At 42.3% G+C, this 17847-nt stretch overlaps 1 protein-coding gene across 1 annotated transcript in view; it reads right to left on the reverse strand.

Moving 5' to 3' along the window:
• VSTM4 (V-set and transmembrane domain containing 4) overlaps positions 1-16902 on the reverse strand; it is a 34465-nt gene extending 17563 nt beyond the window's left edge. The window contains exons 1-4 of the mRNA XM_018068868.2: positions 16845-16902; positions 11460-11858; positions 5286-5354; positions 3526-3633 (exon numbers count right to left, since the gene is read on the reverse strand). Of these exons, the coding sequence (XP_017924357.2) occupies positions 3526-3633; positions 5286-5354; positions 11460-11858; positions 16845-16902 (634 nt within the window). The remainder of the gene's footprint in view (positions 1-3525; positions 3634-5285; positions 5355-11459; positions 11859-16844) is intronic.
• Between the last annotated feature and the right edge of the window lie 945 nt (positions 16903-17847).

Raw genomic sequence — 17847 nt, forward strand, 5'->3', positions numbered from 1 at the left:
ATTTATTTCCAGAAGCCTGAAATAAACCATTCACCCACAGGAGCCACTGCTATTCCTAATGCAAGTTAGATTGTGGCCACAAGCATAAAGGGATTGCCTCCTGGGATCAGATCAGAGGTCCAGTCCAGCCACTATCCTGTCTCTGACAGCTGTGTGTGTGAGCAGTGTAAATCCTTCTACTTCATATTCCTTTGAGTCAGTAGTCCTGAGCAAGGGCAGCTGCCCCCACTGCAGCCTTTTAGGAGCCAGGGTTATTAAAATGCTCTTTTGTGGCTTTGTGATTTCTATGCTTCTCCCAGAGGACAGACTGGCTCTTCTGGTCGACCTACTGCCAACTTATTTCTCAGAAGGATGAGAGGGTGCACCCCTGGGCCATGATGTGAAGTTGAATACAACTTAGACAGGCCCCTCCCTTCTTGTTCTCTGTCCTTTCAAGGACCATGAAAACCAGACAGCAGTACGCTCACATGACTATCCTCCTCTCTATGGGAAAGTTTCTGTATTTGGTCTTACCTAAATGCTCCCATTCTAAGGGAGCTACACAGCTCCTAGGAGGTGCATTTTGTTCCTAAGGAAAGGGGAGCTGAAAACACTAGGAGCTGGGGCTAACACAGGAGCCATGCCTAAGCCAAGCAAGGCAATGCTTCCATCTACTAGTCAAACTGAGAGAACTCCCTCGGTGAGGAACTGGGTTCAGTGTCACCTTTCTCCCGTCAGAACCCTGACATGAGCCAGGATCTTCTCAGGTTTCATTCCAGAGGGATCACAGAATCATTTAGGTTTAAATAATATTATGTTAGAGGTAAAAGACCTCTAAGATCATTGAGTTCAGCCCTTAACCCTGACAAGGCCAAGTCCACCACTAAACCATGTCCCTGAGTGCTACATCTACGTGTCTTTTCAATGCCTCCAGGGATAGCAACTCAACTTCATCTATGGCGAATTCCAACTGTTAGTTCAGGTATGAGTTCCACTATGTTCCAGATCAGGCTAGGTTGTTCTTGTAGAGGGTTGGGCAGTTTTCTCTCTTCTCCCTGTGCTTGGGTATCTGCCTCCACTCCGTCTGTGTGGGGCTGGGATGGGGAAGGGCACATTATCCTCCTCGTTCTGTTTGGGCTGAGGAACTGGGGAGGGGAAGCTGGAGTGGTGGGAGAGGGAAGGGAAGCTGTTGGTGTCTCTGTGACAGGAGTGGGGGAACTATAGAGGTTCAGAGAGAAGCTCTGACAGAAATTTGCCCAGTGAGGTGAAGTAAGGAGACAGTTTTGATTGTCCTGGGTCCCTGACTTGGTCTCAAATGGAAGAGCAGAGTGAGGCTTCTCTTTTAGGGCTACTGAGGAAGTTGGTGTGGCAATGCCTCATTACAGGGGGAAGAAGGCTGTGCCTGGAGCCTGCTGAGAGGCTTAGGGTTATGCAGAGGGAGGACTGCTTTGCTGACCCTGTCTTTTCTCCTTTTCTCAGAGAAGGATAGACTTTGTGATTTCACTGCAGGCTCTTTTCACATGAATACTTGCACCTGTCTAGCCCTGCCTAGGTTGGAGATACAGAGTACTGACAGTGGAGAGGAGGTAAGTAATGGTTTTTAAGGAATAATGCCTTGTGCTAACAGACTGAATGACAGCACTGATATTGTCTCTTGTGGTCAAACTGTAACCCCTGGAAGGTGCTTCTGGAGGTGGTAGAGTACTTGTGAAGGAGGAGGGGGCTCTCTGTGCCCCATGCCCATGTGCTGAGTGAAAACAGCACCTCTCAGGGAAGTGCTGCTCTGTGGGTCAGAGGCTCAGGGCTGAGTTTGCTGCCATGTCCCAGAAGCTGTGGGGAGAAAAAGCAGTGTGGGCTGGTGGAAACTATGTCCATCACTGGCATTCTTTCCATGCTGCTTCAGAAATTTTAATACCCTGATTCTTGACTAGGTGCTGAGCCAATTATTGTGGCTCTGGAAAATACTCTGATCAGGTGGTCCCAGCTGAACAACTTGCCTGAAAATCTTGTAACTGTGTATGACTGGCTAAATTTTCTTCTGCAATATTTTCATTGAATCTGTAAATTTAATGCTGCCAGTGTTTACTGAATAATATTCAACACCTAAATAAAAATTTGGTGAAGCCTGCAATTATTCAGATATTAGTGTAACGAAGAAAGTTTTAGTAGTCCAGAATAAATTACTTTTTATCTGTTGTACACGCTTATTCTACATTGTATATTATTTCTATATTTGACTGGTGTTGGTTCAATGTAAAGAGGCATTTCCTCCAAGCTGCTTGTATGCTTACACCGATGTCAGCCGACAGAAACAGAAGCAAGAATTCTAACCCAAGAATTGGGTCTGCTAAAGAAAAACTAGGATGCATCAGTCTAGTGCTTGTGGCTTCAGAGTGACTCACCATGACCAACATACTTAAGTGTGGGTACTCCCCTGGCACAAAGCCTTTGTCATCACTTAACAGGGTAGGAAGAATAACATCGATCTTGCTCCTTCCTCTTGGCAAGCAGAGTTGTTGGGTTCAGTTAGAATCAGAGTTACTCTACTAAGCGCATTACCAGGAAGATGCAGCCACAGGCTGAAATGTGTCTGTGGTCAGGCAAAGGCTTCTCTATACATCTATTTTTGGTTTACATGTCTTCTCATTTGTATATCTGAGTCACTCATTCCTTTGTGGTATGTGCGTAGTGCTGCAGAGGCACCAAAGTCATGATTCTCTCCTGTCATTAACAAGACAAATCACTAACCCAGCTCCTTCTGAAACCTTCTGTTCAGAGGTAGTCCCTATGCTCTCCTTTAACATGGTGGCTGCTAAGCATGCTGGTGTCTCATCCTTGAAGCTTGTGTGAGGTCTCCAAACAAACCACTTTTGAACCAAAATGAAGGTAAAGCCTGCACAGACTACTCCACAGATCAGAAACAGCACTTTTGTTTACAACAGGACTGCTTGGATGTAGATGCATCCTCTTTGAGAAACCCTCTCTGAGGAAGAGAAGAATGAGACAATAATCCTTGACCTTGAAAGATTATTATGAAAAAGCAGACTTGAATATTGAAATGATACCTTAGTTTCAAAAAAGGCTACGAATGAGGGTGTACTGATCAAAACCCTCATATTCCCAAGAATATTGACAGCTACTCAGGAAGAGAGAATAAAACAGAATAGAGCAAGACTGCTTTGAAACCCCTCTACACATGTGCAGAAATGTGACTCATGCAAAATGTTAGATTCTGGTCAGAATGCAACTTAATGATACAGCACTTGGTCTGCTTTGAAAGAAGTTCCAACAACCTTCAACTTACATTTGTGCAAAGGTGAAAGATTTTTGAAAAAAATTAAAGTGAAATAGCTATTCAAAGGGAGGAAAATTACTTTGTTCTAGTTTGGTTGGCAGAATTTTTTCCTACCATTTTGGTTTTTTAAATTACAATCAAGCCAAGGAAATATTTATTTTTCCTGCTTCTTCTGCATTCTCTTCTCCCCCACCCCCCGCCCCACTTTTTGATAAGGGCTTTGCAGTCATCAAAAATGACATCTCACTCACCTGTGGATCTCCTCTTGTTCAGAAGCGACTGACAGAGAATGACAAGTGTAAAAAGGAGGACACTGATGATTCCTATGGAACACACAAACACTGCATACACATACAGGTCTGAAAACCAAGCACAGATGACAGTCAGTGTTACAGCTGTACTCTTCATGATGACAGGATAGAAAAAATTTACATTTACAAGATCTAAATAGACACTGGTCCTAAAGATGTAGGATTAGAGTTCAGAAATAGTTTAACTCACTTGAAACTTTCCTACAATATCCTGCTTAGTTTAAAATTTGTTTGAAATCTCCATAAATGCAAATAGGCGTAACTACACCTATGAGATCTGACTTTCAGGAGCAAGCAATGAACTGGTTTGGGTTGTTGCTTTTCTTTTTTTTTTTTTTTTTTTGAATGGCAACCCGAAAACCAAAAGGACTTCAGTTGGATTATTTCCCAGTTCAAACAGCTGTACCTTTTTTTTTTTTTAAACAAAAAAAAGAAAAAACCCAAACACCCAAACAATAAAACATGAAAAGTGGCAGTGGAGGAATGCTGAGTGGCTGGGGAAGAAGCAAGAAGATCTGCAGTTGCTTTTTTCTGCTGGCAACACTGGCTTGAAATTTTTGTATGTTTTTTTTTCCCTTTTTAAAATTACAGCCTCAGTCTCCCTTTATGGCTTTCATTCAGGTGCTGTATCACATTCCCAGTGGAGCTGACAGGAGTTGTACTATGGCAGATCAAGATGAAGTATTTTGTTCAGAAAGAGAAGAAATCTTTAATTACTTATTTCTGCTTTTACTAGAACTCTTTTTAGAGTACTTTAAGGATGCTCTACCCATTAATGTCTTGAAATGTCCTTAGGGGGGAATATTGGCTTTTTTCCTGCTTCACAGAGAGGAAACTAAGTCTCAGAGGTCAAGTGTTCTTGCAGAAAATAGCATTGCTGGAACTGTACCCCTGACCTGGAGTTCTGTGTTTCATTCCTCTTACGCAGTGCAACAATATAGTTTATAAATTATGGTTTAAAAAGCAAGGCTCTCCACAGAATCAGGGTCATCCTACAAGCGAGCACTCCTGCCTGGCAGGAAGCACAGCAGTTGTAAGTGCTGTGCTGGCACTTCACTAGTGCTCTGGATTGTGGGGGGGAGGAGGAGGGAATCCTAACTGCATGCAAATTCTGGATTACAGACTCTTGGAACAGTTGTCCACTAATCTAAACAGAAAATATTGCTTGCCTTGAAACTCAAGGGAACTTCAAGCTGCTCTTGCAGTGTAAAGCATGCCTTCTGAGCAGTTTCTAAGGCCAGTAGAAGTGTAGAGTACATGGTACCTCTGCAGACATGCTGAACACCTTCCTGAATAAGGGTCTGCATTTGCGTTGTGTGATTAGCCAGGCATAGGCTGCTGACCCTGAGATGAGCTCAGCTGGTTAGAGCGTGGTGCTGACAACACCAAGGTTAGGTTGTAGGTTTGATCCCTGTATAGGCCATTCATTTAAGTTGGACTCAATGATCCTTGTGGCTTCCTTCCAGCTTGGAATATTCTGTGAAATTCCCATTGACCATAACAGATACATGAGAAACTGAACTCTTCCATTCTCTTTTGTCCAGCACACCTGCACTCTGGGGGATGGATTCTCAGGCAAGGCTCGGGTTTGCACAGAAACTAGCAAAATTGGTCCTGATTTGGAGCACTTCAGTTGTCCTGTAGCATTGGACAAAACTAGCACTGTGTATAGAAGCAGTAGCAGTTAGATGTATCTTTACCTTCAAAAAATTTCCAAGCTTCATGATTTGTCTTGAAAATGGGATGATCAGAAGATTTTGATGAAATCACTGAAAAAAAAAAGCAACAAGATTTGAAAAAATTGTGTGGCATAAAAAGTTTGGATTTCTTGAAGTAAATGTATTCTGCTTTAGACTTCAGCATCAAGATCTCAAGATTGCTTTATCTCACAGGATAATTACCTTTCAACGAAACAATTTACACAACAGCATTATAGACGTGTTCCAGCAAATCTTATATGGCTTGACACACTCCACAAGAGCCATACGGCTTGAGACTGCCTCCCTGTTGTCCTCTTATTCTGGGAAAGATACAGTGTGTGACTCTTCAATCAAAAGTTAATTGCAGTGAAGAATAGAAAGAGAATTGAAATATGCATTAGAAGAGCCTAGGCCTTGGAATAGAGTGGTGATGTGCTTGTAAGGTCTGTAATGGCTTTGCAGGGTTGATCTGAGTACTCCAGGGGAAAAGCTGCCATTAATGCCGTATGTAGCTGGTTTTATTCTGCCTCTGTGTTTCTGCTACTCAGAACTCGTACCTCTAGGGTTGCAGTTTGTGTTTCTGGACTGAACCATACTAATTCTGAGAGAGGAGATGAACAACTTACGCTCAAGAGAATAAGAATTTATTTTCCTTTACAATTACAAATAAGAAGTTTTAACACTGTAGTGTATTTCTAAGCCTTAGAAGTTAAGTTAAAAAAATAATGGGAAGAACAGTAACTTTACTGAAGGACATAGATCTGAAGACTTCCCGAGAACTGACTGGGAGCCAGCCACATCAGGCACAGCTCTTTTGGAAAAACATGGAAGTTGTTCTAGGAATGTTTGGCACTGAAGTAAACTCCACCAACATGCTGATGACACAAAGCTGAGAGAAGTGGCTGATACCCCCGAGTGCTGCACAGGACCTCGACAGGTCTCCAACCGTCTTAAATTTAAGAAAGGCAAATTCAGGGTCCTGCACCCAGGGAAGAAAAACACCATGAATCAATGCAGTGCTGTGTCCAGTTCTGGGCTCCTCAGTACATGAGACATGGAGCTCATGGAGTGGGTTTGTTGCCCCAGCAGAGGGCAACAAAGATGGTTGAAGGACTGGAGCATCTCTCCCACAAGGAAAGGCTGAGGGGCCTGGGCCTGTTCAGCCTCAAGAAGAGATCTGAGAGGGGACCTTGTCAATGTCTGTAAGTATCTGCAGGGAGGGTTCCAAAAGGATAGAGCCAGGCTCCAATCAGTGGCACCAAGCAATAGGACAAGAGGCAACAGGTAGAAACTGATGCACAGGATGTTCCACCTGAATATGAGGAAGAACTTCACTGTGCAGGTGACTGAGCACTGGAACAGATTGCAGAGAGAGGTTGTGGAGTCTCCCTCACAGGAGATATTAAAGAACTGGCTGGACAAAATCCTGTGCGATGTGTTCTAGGATGACGCTGCTTGAGCAGTGAAGTTGGACCACATGGCCCATTGTGATACCTTCCAACCAAACCCATTATATGATTCTGTGATTCTGTGATAGCATTTCACCAGCTTCAGGACTGACTCTGTAGGCCCTGATCTTGCCCAACTTGCCTTCCCTCCAAAGCTCTTGTGGATGTCCCTTAGCAGGTTGAACTGCTCTGCAATTCCTACAACAGCACCCAAATAACACAGTGAGAGACCCAAAGTAAGAGCACTGCTCAAAAGTTCTTTTTCTTTTTACTTTCCTCAAAAGTCAGCTTCCATGCTGTGCCTTTTAAAGATACATGGCTATGATACCTGCCTATCTGAAAAAATGCACCCATGCATGCATGGGCTTTTTGAAACTGTCCAAATGCTTCAGAAATTGCATACCTGAGCTGTAAAGCAGAACACATCTACTTACACTCAGTGTTGTTGGCTCAGATGTAGGAACAGAGTAGGCTGAACATCTTTAATACAAAATGCTCTGTCATTGCTGTATCAATGGCCATTCACCATTGAGTGCAGAACAGCTCAAGTTCTCAGCCAGCATAATTCCCCTGCCTGTATATGGCAGTTTTTTCCTGAGAATAAAGATTGCATGCCCACAAGTTGTACCAGCTCACCTTTATAGCCTAGAAAAAGGGCTGACCGAATGACAATGTTCTAGCTCAATTAAGAGGGAAAATAGCTGTCAAGTTTGCACAGAATCGTCCTCTCTCTTTCAGGAGGATGGATGACTATCAATATCAAAACAGTTGTACAGCCTAGCACTAGAATACAAATGTTCTGAATGCTGGATCAGTGTTCAAAACCCTCTCTGCTCTCCTCAGCCAGATTGTTTATGCATGCTGATATTTTTTATGACATTAGATTAGATTATGTCACTTATGTTAATCCATGGTTTTTCTTCTGCTAGCAGTCGCTGCAATACAATGGAAGTCTAGTGATATCCTCCAGCTTGCCAGTGAGGTCTGAACTTCTCAAGAGTTTCATGTGGTAAGTTATTAAAGAACTAGTATCTTACTGGAAAGGGAATTCATTAAGGAGTGCCCTGCAGGGATGTGAGGTGTAGGGCTAACTCAGTGGATATAAAACTTTTAGGACTAATGAAATCTGTTCAGTTGTGATGGGAAGCTCATCCTGAATATTTTAACAAATCTAATGATTTGTTTCATGGAAGCATCACATGTGTAGATTTTTGGCAAGTATTTCTGAATAACTTCCCTGGAAAAAAAGGGGGTTTGTTCATTTTGAGGAAAAAAATCTTGCATTCCTACATTTTACCACATTTTTACTGTTAGAAAATGTCACATAAAACTAATATTTAACAGAACTCAGACTTTCTTCTGTGGCAAATTCTGACACATAAACTTCCCAACAAGACAGATTGTTGTGATCATCTCTACTTGTTTCTGTTGTCCATGACAATAAGATTATAGTTGGACTGTCTAATTTTCTATGTTTTTCTCCCCAACAGGAGTAGTCTCTTCTCTTGGATTGTAAACCATTTGGAATATGTATTGCTCTTCCTATGAGATGTGCAGTACCATGAGGAATTACCTGATTATAAATGATGGTTTGGAGGTACTGTATATTGTTCTGAGAAGGCTACTGACTATTTTGAATTTTCCAATAGGAAGGGAGTGGGAGAACATTTTTCTGATGTCTCCTTTTTTATTATTATTTTTCGTCTCAAATAAACTGTTTTCTGGTGCATTCTGTACTATGATGAAGACCACTAACTTGGTGTTAGGCTAACATTGACCACACAAGCCCAGGAAAGGAAACTATGCCTTTGATAAGAGGATGAGGGGAGGGGGAAAGGTTCGCCTCAGCTTAGATAGGAGATGTTGCTGAGGCCGAAGAGGCTGAAGTAGGAAACACTTCTTGGCAACATCAGCACATGGATTTCTCCTGGGTTTACTGACAAGATTTAACAATAGCCTTTTTATAAATCCTATTCGATGTCTTGTATTCCCCACACCTAAAGGGGCAAACTGCAACAGTTCAAATTTCAGCTGGACCTACTGAAAACACTGCAAAGTCATTGTAGTTGACTGCATCTCCATCAGTGAGGCTTCTTTTCTGCCCCTAAAGTAGAAGCCAGATACGTAGCTAAACTTTTAACTACCATCATTAGACATTAAGGAACTATAGCCTGTAACTCAATTATTTTTCCACAACTCCAGTATGTGTATTTGTATAAATTTATGTGTTTCGACAAAATATATTAGCAACTTCTTAATGGCCTACACAAATTTATGCCTGCAAACTTGCTAGCAAATAACAAAATCTCAATATAAATTAATAGCAGTAGATACAACAGATCCAGCTATCAGCTTGCTTCCAGAGCAAGTTACATTTTGAAGAAGCAGAATGACTCTTTTCTCTCTGGAAATTTCTGTCTTGCACAGTGACCTCCTCTTCCTGTGTGAACTAAAAAGAAAAGGGATTATGCTATTTCTACATCCACTTGATGCACAAAGTCTCGAGAAATTTGCCTGGCGCTTTAGCATAAAGATACTATTTTGAATTTGGGGGTAACTGCAGACATATTAACTGGAACAAAATGTTAGGCAACACAGTAACTGTGATGTGTTGGAACACTGTTACCTTATTTGATAAAGCACAAGCAGTACAATTTAAGTATCCAAATGCTTCAGGCAATTTGTATTGCTCCTTTTGTTGCATCCTGGATCTAACTGTAATATAAGTAAATCCCTTTGCAATAAAAAGTATAACTGATCATAATATAAAATACAAAATGTGTTTGGAATAAAATTTCCTTGAAAAGCCTTTTCCCTGTTGGGAAAATTGGAAACTTTATCACTACTTGGAAAAGACTTGCCTTCCCTCCTAAGTGTAGCAAGTTCTGTACACTGAGAGTGCATTAGCAGAATGCTAGTAAAGACAGTCCTTTGTTTCCAGTAAAGTGGCTTTAAGCAGTAAAACAGTTGCTATGGCATTTAAAGATATGTCATTTTTCCAATAGCATTTGGTATCTTTAATTTGGATTTAGAATTAGAATAAATGCCTGACAGGGCATACTGTCAGTGTAGTTTACAGGTTGGCCAGCCTTCTCCCTTGACTCAGGCTTCCTGCTCTGCTTTGGGTCACATTTGAAGCAGAGAGAAGTACTACAGCTGAGAAGACAATGTGAAAATGATGAAGTCATGAGCCTCAAATCCCTACCCTGATTATGTATTCATAATTCATACTAGAAATTGGAGGCAAAGTAATATTTAAGGACTGGACTGAAAAGTTACAAATTTCCTTCTTTGCAATGACTAAATTGATCCAAACCCCACACTTTAGCTATGAAGAGCAATGAGATGTTTCTACATTAGCAATGGCCTGAGAAGCTATGAAGGATGCAGAGTAGCTTTTTGTGATAAGAGGTATTACACCCCATTTTATATTGCTTTTCTTCTGCTGCCACTTACTTGGAACATGCCATTCCCTTTCCAAGCACTCCTGACAAATCCATATGTTTCACTATAGGCACTTAAGAACTTATTCAGCGAATGAGAAAACACTCTTAACTGCTTTCTGGCATTATCTCTAGAGCTGACCCTTTGGGAAATCAACTTTTCTGTTTATAAAGCCACAAGTGAGGGGTAGTTTGCCAGCTAACACTAATGGCTGGAGTCTGTTCTCTAAATCCAGTTTCACCTGTCTCTAAAAGTGTGGGTGTGGTGACATAAGATTTGAGCTGATCCATCCCAAAAAGATGGATCATTTTCAACTTGGTTCACATCCATCACTCATTGCTGGTCATTTTATCCGAAGTTCAATACCAGTAGGCTGGTCAATGCTTCTCTAGCTCTGCTTTCTGGCTACAAGTGGTATAAACAATAGTACAGAAGTGAGTAGCACTTCTAGTATGCTACTTACTAACTGCTGCTAGACTAGAACTAAGAGCAAGGGAAACAGCAAGAGAGGCAAAACATAGATCTAAAATATAATGCTTCTATTTCTGACAGACTCACTGCATATTCTTCAGAAAACAAGTTAATTTCTCTCCTATTTCTGTCTCTTTGTATTTAAATAACAATGGCCAGGACAGCTGACCCAAACTGATCAAAGAGGTATTCCCTACCATGTGATGTCTGCTCAGTAATAAAAGCTAAGAAGGGATGGGGAGGAGGGCAGTCATTATTGTGGCATTCGTCTTCTGGAGCAACCACTATGCATGCTGAAGCCCTGCTTCCTGGGAAGTTTCTGGACATCACCTGCTGATGGGAAATTCTTTTTGTTTTCCTGTGCTTCTGTGCATGGCCTTTGCTTTTGCTTTATTAAACTGCTTTTCTCTCGACCTGTGAATGGTTTTTTTCCATCTTATTTTCTCTCCTTCCTGTCCTGCTGAGGAGGGGAGTGATAGAGTGGCTTGGTGGGCACCCGGTGTCCAGCCAAGGTAAACCCACCAGAGACCTGTAGCTGAATGGAAAGGAGTTTTAATTACTGCTATTCTGATAAAAGGCAATGGAAATAGACTGTCTTCTACCAATCTTCTCACTTCTTTACATTTTATTATGGGTTGAATAATGTTTAAATTGTAATAAGTAAAGAAGTTGAGCATTAGGTTTTCTTATCATACCCACAGATTACACTTTAAAATAACATAAGTTCAAATGTCTTATGGATGAACTTGCAAGAAAAAAAGGGATCACAGGACAAGAAAAAATTATAGACTTGAAATCCGTAGTCTCTCACCTCTTATTTCAGTAGCTGCTGTGCCATTTGACCATGCTGTCCACTTATTCCTGTGTTTGCCTATTTCCTGGACTTTACATATATAACGTCCTTGATCTGTTTGCTGGAGACTTAAAATAAGAAATTTGTACATAGTTCCATGTTTCTCCTTAAGAAGATGAAGTCTTTGCTTGTGGAAATGATGAGTATAATTTCCATAATACTGGACAGATCCAAACTTGGTCATTTTGATCATCAGATGCTCCTGGGTAGGTGATGCAGCGAAGACCCACCGCACAGCCAACAAATTGTCTGTCTTTCTCTTTTGAGAAATGTGGCAGTAAAGAGTAGCATTATCTCCCTCAAAGTATCGCACTGTTGGTCCAGGAGAGACTGTCACATTTAAAGCCTCACAAACATCTGTAAAGAAAAGAAAAGATGATGAGAATCCTCCATACTGGCACAACAGCACCATAATCTGCCCCAGTGTGCAAGCCCACAGCAGATAAACTGATCGAATCTGTTTAGTGTGCAGCAATTTAATGAGCTTGTATAACTTGAAATCATCTGCTCCTCTGTGAATATTAAAGGTAGTATGAGGCCCTCCTTCAGAGAGTCTGCTCTAGTATTCTTGCTGTTGCTAGTCAGTAATGCAGGGTTCATGTGGAGACCTTGCTGCCGTCATAGGATCAACTCCATGCAATCTTTCATCAGCCTGAACAAATGTTGATCTAAAACTCGCTTGGAGAAAGAGCCAAGAATGGCTTTTGGAAAGCTGTTCCATGACCAGCTCTTCTGACAACTTGCATCCTTCTTAGGGCTTCCAGGCTAAATCACAGAATCACAGAATATACTGACTTGGAAGGGACCCACAAGAATGGCTTCAATAGCCAGTTTGTGCCCATTTGTTCCTGTGCCAACTTTAAGTTGAAACAGTGTTTTCTTCTCTCAGCTTACTTCCTGACTCTATATAGAAAGCAATTATCTGGTGTCTCAGCCTTCCTTCACTTTGTTGAGCTGAAGAAGCCAAGCTCTGTTAGTCTCTTATAGTAAGCAGTGTCTTCATTTCCCTATTCACCTTAGCAGCCCTTCTCTACATTGGTTACAGTTTAAATTTTGGGGTTGATTGTAATAATTTTAAGTTTTTTAATGTAATTGACTGCAATTATAGTCAGTGTCTGGAATGAAGTTTTCCAGTGTCCTGTGGAATACTCACAGTATTTCTCAGATTTGACTGGGATATACCTTGCCTGCTATATCCTAGAATTATGTTGTACTTTTTTCATGACACTTCCGCATGTGATTATAAGTCAGTTTATAAATAAATAGCATACTTGCATGTTTTCTCTTCTTTGTCATTTGTGGTTCAGTCTCTAATGTATCAAAGAAATTCTTACTAATCCTCAAGTACGTGACTTTGCTTTACTAACTTCTGCTCCATTCCTGTGTACTCCGTCCTCAGTTTTTCCTACATGCTATCTTTGTCTTTTGCTGATTTGACAAGGTCACAATTTCAACATGCATGCTTCCATCTACTTCTTTTAGACATCATTAGTCCAAAACTTACATCATACTGTTCCACAGATGGTCACTGAAAGACCACTGAACCCCCTATATGCTACAGTTCCCCACGTCCTCTGTTTTAAGTAATATTCTCCTTGTCATAATTAAATGGTCATTTGAAACCTGGGTTAAATCTGTCAGATTAGTCCTTCTGACTACAATTCAAGTTAATCTGACATTATTTGCATGATAAAATATGACATGAGATCATATTGGGACAAATGATTATTTCATTGTTCCATTAATTTCTGATTCTTGTCTTTAATGTTCTCCATCATGAACCTCACTTAGACCAATTGTTTGCCTCTTGTTTTACTTCTAGCAACAGGTGAAGGTTGAAAGAAGTGTCCATAGCTGTTCATTAGAGGAAGATTTTCCTTTCCTGACCTAACCGATTTATACTGGACAGCTTTTCTGAGCCATGGGAATCAACACTCATTTTATTTCCTTGCTAATGTACATCAAGAATGTCCTTATTAGTCATATCAGACTGATCTATTTTTGACCAATGGTGTATTGTGGCAATGTGTTCCCTACGTGATTTGTAATGTGTAATCTACCAGTCTGAGGGCATCCACTAGAGAGAGAACCGCATTTCAGCAGTGAGCAAGCACTCCCTGCAATGTACTCTGCAAAGCATGAAATGTCCTCCAAACTGTGAACATTAAGCTTCCTGTTATGTGAATACTGTACTGTACTCAAATACTGATGAGAATTTCAACTCTGAGAGAATGATATTTTCATTTTTGGACACTTTTCTAGCACATCAGCAAGCGACATTTTAACAAAGGGGATGTGCGTTTTGGCAGAAACTCTTGTCTGACATCAGCTCCTGAAACACAAACACATATTTATCTTCAAAATAAGCAAGTAAAGTATTTCCATTCTATTTCTGAAGGAGTGCTGGAGGCAGAGATACTGGTTTTATGGCCCCAGTGAAGCTGTGAAATGAAGCAGTGAATTGTATCACCTTACTTAAAGTAAATCCATTAAATTAGTTATATTACAACTGTTTGAGAACTCTCTGAAAATAAATAGTATAATAATTATTTTTGTGTCATTTCAATAGAAAGCTCTACTGAAGAGTGTGTATTTTCTAAGTAGACATTATTTTTTTATTTATGAAGGAGAAAATAAGTTGTATAAAGTATGGTTTAGGTTTTTTTAAAAATCTCTTTAGGAAACTACTGCTAAGCATGGCTGAGATTATTGACAAAATTTTCTCTCCTTCATGTTTCTGTCTGCAATTCATGCAAATGTCAAAGAAAGAGGTCATTTTGGATTGTAGAAAGCAGACAAGTAGAACACAATGCTGAAATTTAAAATTAAGGTTGAATCCCACCAAAAACTTTCTAGGTACGAAACTTCCATTACTACTCGCTGGAGTTACCTGACCTTAGTTCTTCACTGGCAGATGTGAAGCCCATAAATGGCTGCCTTTGCCATGAAAATAAGATTAAATTTTGAAGGTTGTGCTGCTTAGTAAATAAGGAGTAAGTTTAGAATTTCAACACTTTTTGGAGTCCTTAGGCAATAAATGTTTAATAAATCATTTATAAAATTATGGTTTGGGGAAATGAAAAACACAGACCTTTTTCCACTGAAATTATGAACATGTCATGAAAACTGTAAAGAAAAACAATTATGTCATTTTCCTGACATGTGAACTTCTGGTTTGAAAAAGCTGGCTAGGAGTAATTGTGAAATAGAGTCCCAAAATAAAAGGCAAAAGAATCATTGTTTAATTTGAAACTAGGTGGAACATAGTGCCAAAAAGTACCCAAGAGAAAATACAGAGGAAGTCAGATACAGTGATGATGGAAACCTCTGTAAGAAGATAAAGCAGCATTGTATGTGGAGTCTCTGACCCCCTTCTAGCTGTTTACACTCGTACAAACATCGGTATTTTATATCTAAGGCTTCTACTTTTCCTCTGGGGACATGCCTTTTTATAAGCACATATCAAATTTTGCATCCTTCATGTTGTCTGATCAGTGGGACCCCCATCTCCTTATCTTCCTTCTGTGGCTGCTATTGGTGCAGTTGCACAAGTGCAGCAATGGGGAGAGTTTTGGAAATCCCCTGATGCTTTTACCATGATATCAGCTCATGTTGAACAGGGTCAGGTGATGCTTTATATAAAACAGAAAAACAGTATCCATTTGACTTAATCCTCCCACTGCCACTGAAGCAGGAACAGTGGTGGATTTAGGAGGAAAGAGTTCGTATACCTCTTATGTGGAAAGGAAAACCCTCTTCAGGACTCCCAGGCACTAGTGGATATATTCCTCCTGTCCTTAGCAGGCACTGGATCAGTTTCAACATGAGGATTACCCTTGTAATGGGCTCCTTGCCAAAAATAGGAGACTTCTCCACAACTTGAGAGCAGGCTTGTGTGCCAACAGAGCACTGAATTTCTAGATTTCGGATTGCTGTTTCAAATGAGGAATCACTGTTTTCCTTCTCCTGCCTTCCCAATATAGCATGATGTAGCTGCTCAGGTGGAGCTCACCACAAGAGTTTTTGTTTTGTTTCTGCTTGGAAAGGGAAACTATTTATAGAAAGGGGGAGGAGAGTGAGTCAAAGATTTGAGGATTCCTTTGCAGTGTGCTTAATCATCAAACATGTCTCTGCTTTTCTCAAGCAGCTCACTTAGCTGCCCCCATCCCAACCTTTTAGCTGTTTGCTTCTTTGATACCCTCCACCTGCATGTCTCACTAGCCTGTGGGGAGTCAGGAAAGGTGACTGCTGACTAAGCTCTGTTTTAAAAAATCCTACTATTTTGCAAATTGTCCACTTCTGCTTAGACCAGTTCAATTCCAAGAATCAGCTAGGTCTGGACTTTGCTGTCTGCCATATCACATAGCAAAACATTTTCACAGCACTGTCAGGAGTACCAAACTATACTTCTAGCAGCCAGAAACTTGTTTATTCCAGGGCTATCCCCTCTGTCTGTGCTGGAACAGTGGCAAAGGCCTTACAGTCACTGCTTGGTCCTTACATGTGGTGAGCAGTTTCAGCATGGTTGTGTTTCTGTGGGACAACCCCAGTTACTTCAAGTGGAGATATGGGTGGAGTTGCTCCTGTGCACAGCTGTTCACAGTTCGGGTTTAGTGTTGTATATAGCCCACTCTTCCTTCCTCCATGGAGACCAACAGGCAGATCTACAACCAACCCTTCAGGACTGGGAGGACTGATAGATAGCTGGGGGACTAGAGAAGCATGCCACTGGGATGGTTACCTTCTGATCTCAAATTTGCATGACCACAAGCATATGGGATGGGTTTTATCTGTGTTGTAGTTTGTTCTAGGAAACTATGCTACTGTCAAAGCCTGCTTTATTTTGATTTCTCTACAATTAAAAAGAGCAGATGAGCCAGGAAGAAGTAAAGCTCTTTGTTTAAATGAAAATAATTAGGAGCTGGCTAGCAACAGCATCAAAAAGCAACCAGCTGTTTTCAGTTAACAGATCTGTCTTCAAGTTTCACAAGTCAGAGACTCCCCCTTGCAGAAAGCTTCTGCATTGACTAAAGATGGACTTGAACCAAACATCTGCCTCCACCATCTCCTGCCCTTTTGTGGTGAAGATTTACATTCAACTCTTTCATTAACCTTGAAGGACTAGGGCTTCCCCACCCTTCTAACCTCACTGCATCTGGAAGTTCAGATACAGACTCTGTGTCTGTTTTGCAGCTTCAGGACACACAAGCTGTCCAACGCACGTTTGGTTTTGAAGGTATAAAGGTCTTAAATGGAGGAGGCTTTTTACAAGTGGCCTACAGGTTGCATTTCCACCTGATGCCTATGGGATCAAGGCACCTGTGGAAAAAAACAATCTCAAACCTCCTTTGTCTCGGCTTTGCCTGACACAGAAGACCGATGGCCGAGGACCCATCTCCATGAACGTCTGCATGGAAAAGGTTTTCTTTTCTAAAAAGGATCGGGTCGCTGTGCAGAAGCGCTGCTGCCAGGAGCCCGGCAAAGCAGCGGCGGAGCGGGGTCGGGACCGGCCGGAGGGCCGCCCATACCCGGCCGTGCTGCCCGGCTCCCTGTCCCGCTAAGACCCTTGTCCGCCCCCCCCCCGCCCCCCGAAGCCCCCCCCCCCCAGCGCTGCCCAGCGCCTCCCTCGGTTGCGGGCGGGGGGGGACCCGGAGCCGGAGCCGGACCGGCTCCGCGGCGCGCAGGGGCCGGCGGCGGCCAAGGGAAGCCCGAGGGGAGCCTCGAGGGATGCCCGGGGGCTCGCCGGGGGCCAGGGGGAGGCTGCCCCGTCTCGGGCGGGGTTGCGGGCCTGGCGCCCGCCAGATGAGCACCGAGCATGGGGACGGCAGTGATGACATTCAGCTAATCCGCGCATTACACTTAATATTCTGAATGGTAGCATAGTTGTACCATGGTTGGGGCCGACCCGCGGTGCCGCTTCTGGCCGGGCCGTGGCCAGGAGGGCGGCCAAGCGCCGGTGGCCAGGAGGCGCATGGGCCCGCGGCGCTGGGTCCGGTCCCGTCCCGTCCCGTCCGTCCCGTTCGTCCCGTCCCGTCTCTCGACAAGCTGCTCCGCTTCTCCTCGACTGTCCGGTCCTCTCGCTCTCCCCCGCCCGGACCTGCCTTCCCCCTTGTTTTCAACTCTCCTCCCCTTTTCTCCTCCTTTTTTTTTTTTTTTTTTCACGCTTTCTTCCTTCTTTCTGTACTCCTTTATGCTTCCCACTGTCCTGTCCCCCATTCAACTCCCCCTCTTTTTCTCGCCTCCTTTCCCTGTCGTTTCTCTCCACCCCATGCCTGTGGGGTGGCACTAGGGCTAGACAGGGATGCTCCATCTCTAGCCTCCATGATCCCCCCCATGCAAAAACACA

Source organism: Manacus vitellinus, unplaced genomic scaffold, assembly GCF_001715985.3.
Source record: "Manacus vitellinus isolate BGI_N305 unplaced genomic scaffold, ASM171598v3 scaffold_15_pilon, whole genome shotgun sequence".
NCBI classification, from domain to species: domain Eukaryota; kingdom Metazoa; phylum Chordata; class Aves; order Passeriformes; family Pipridae; genus Manacus; species Manacus vitellinus.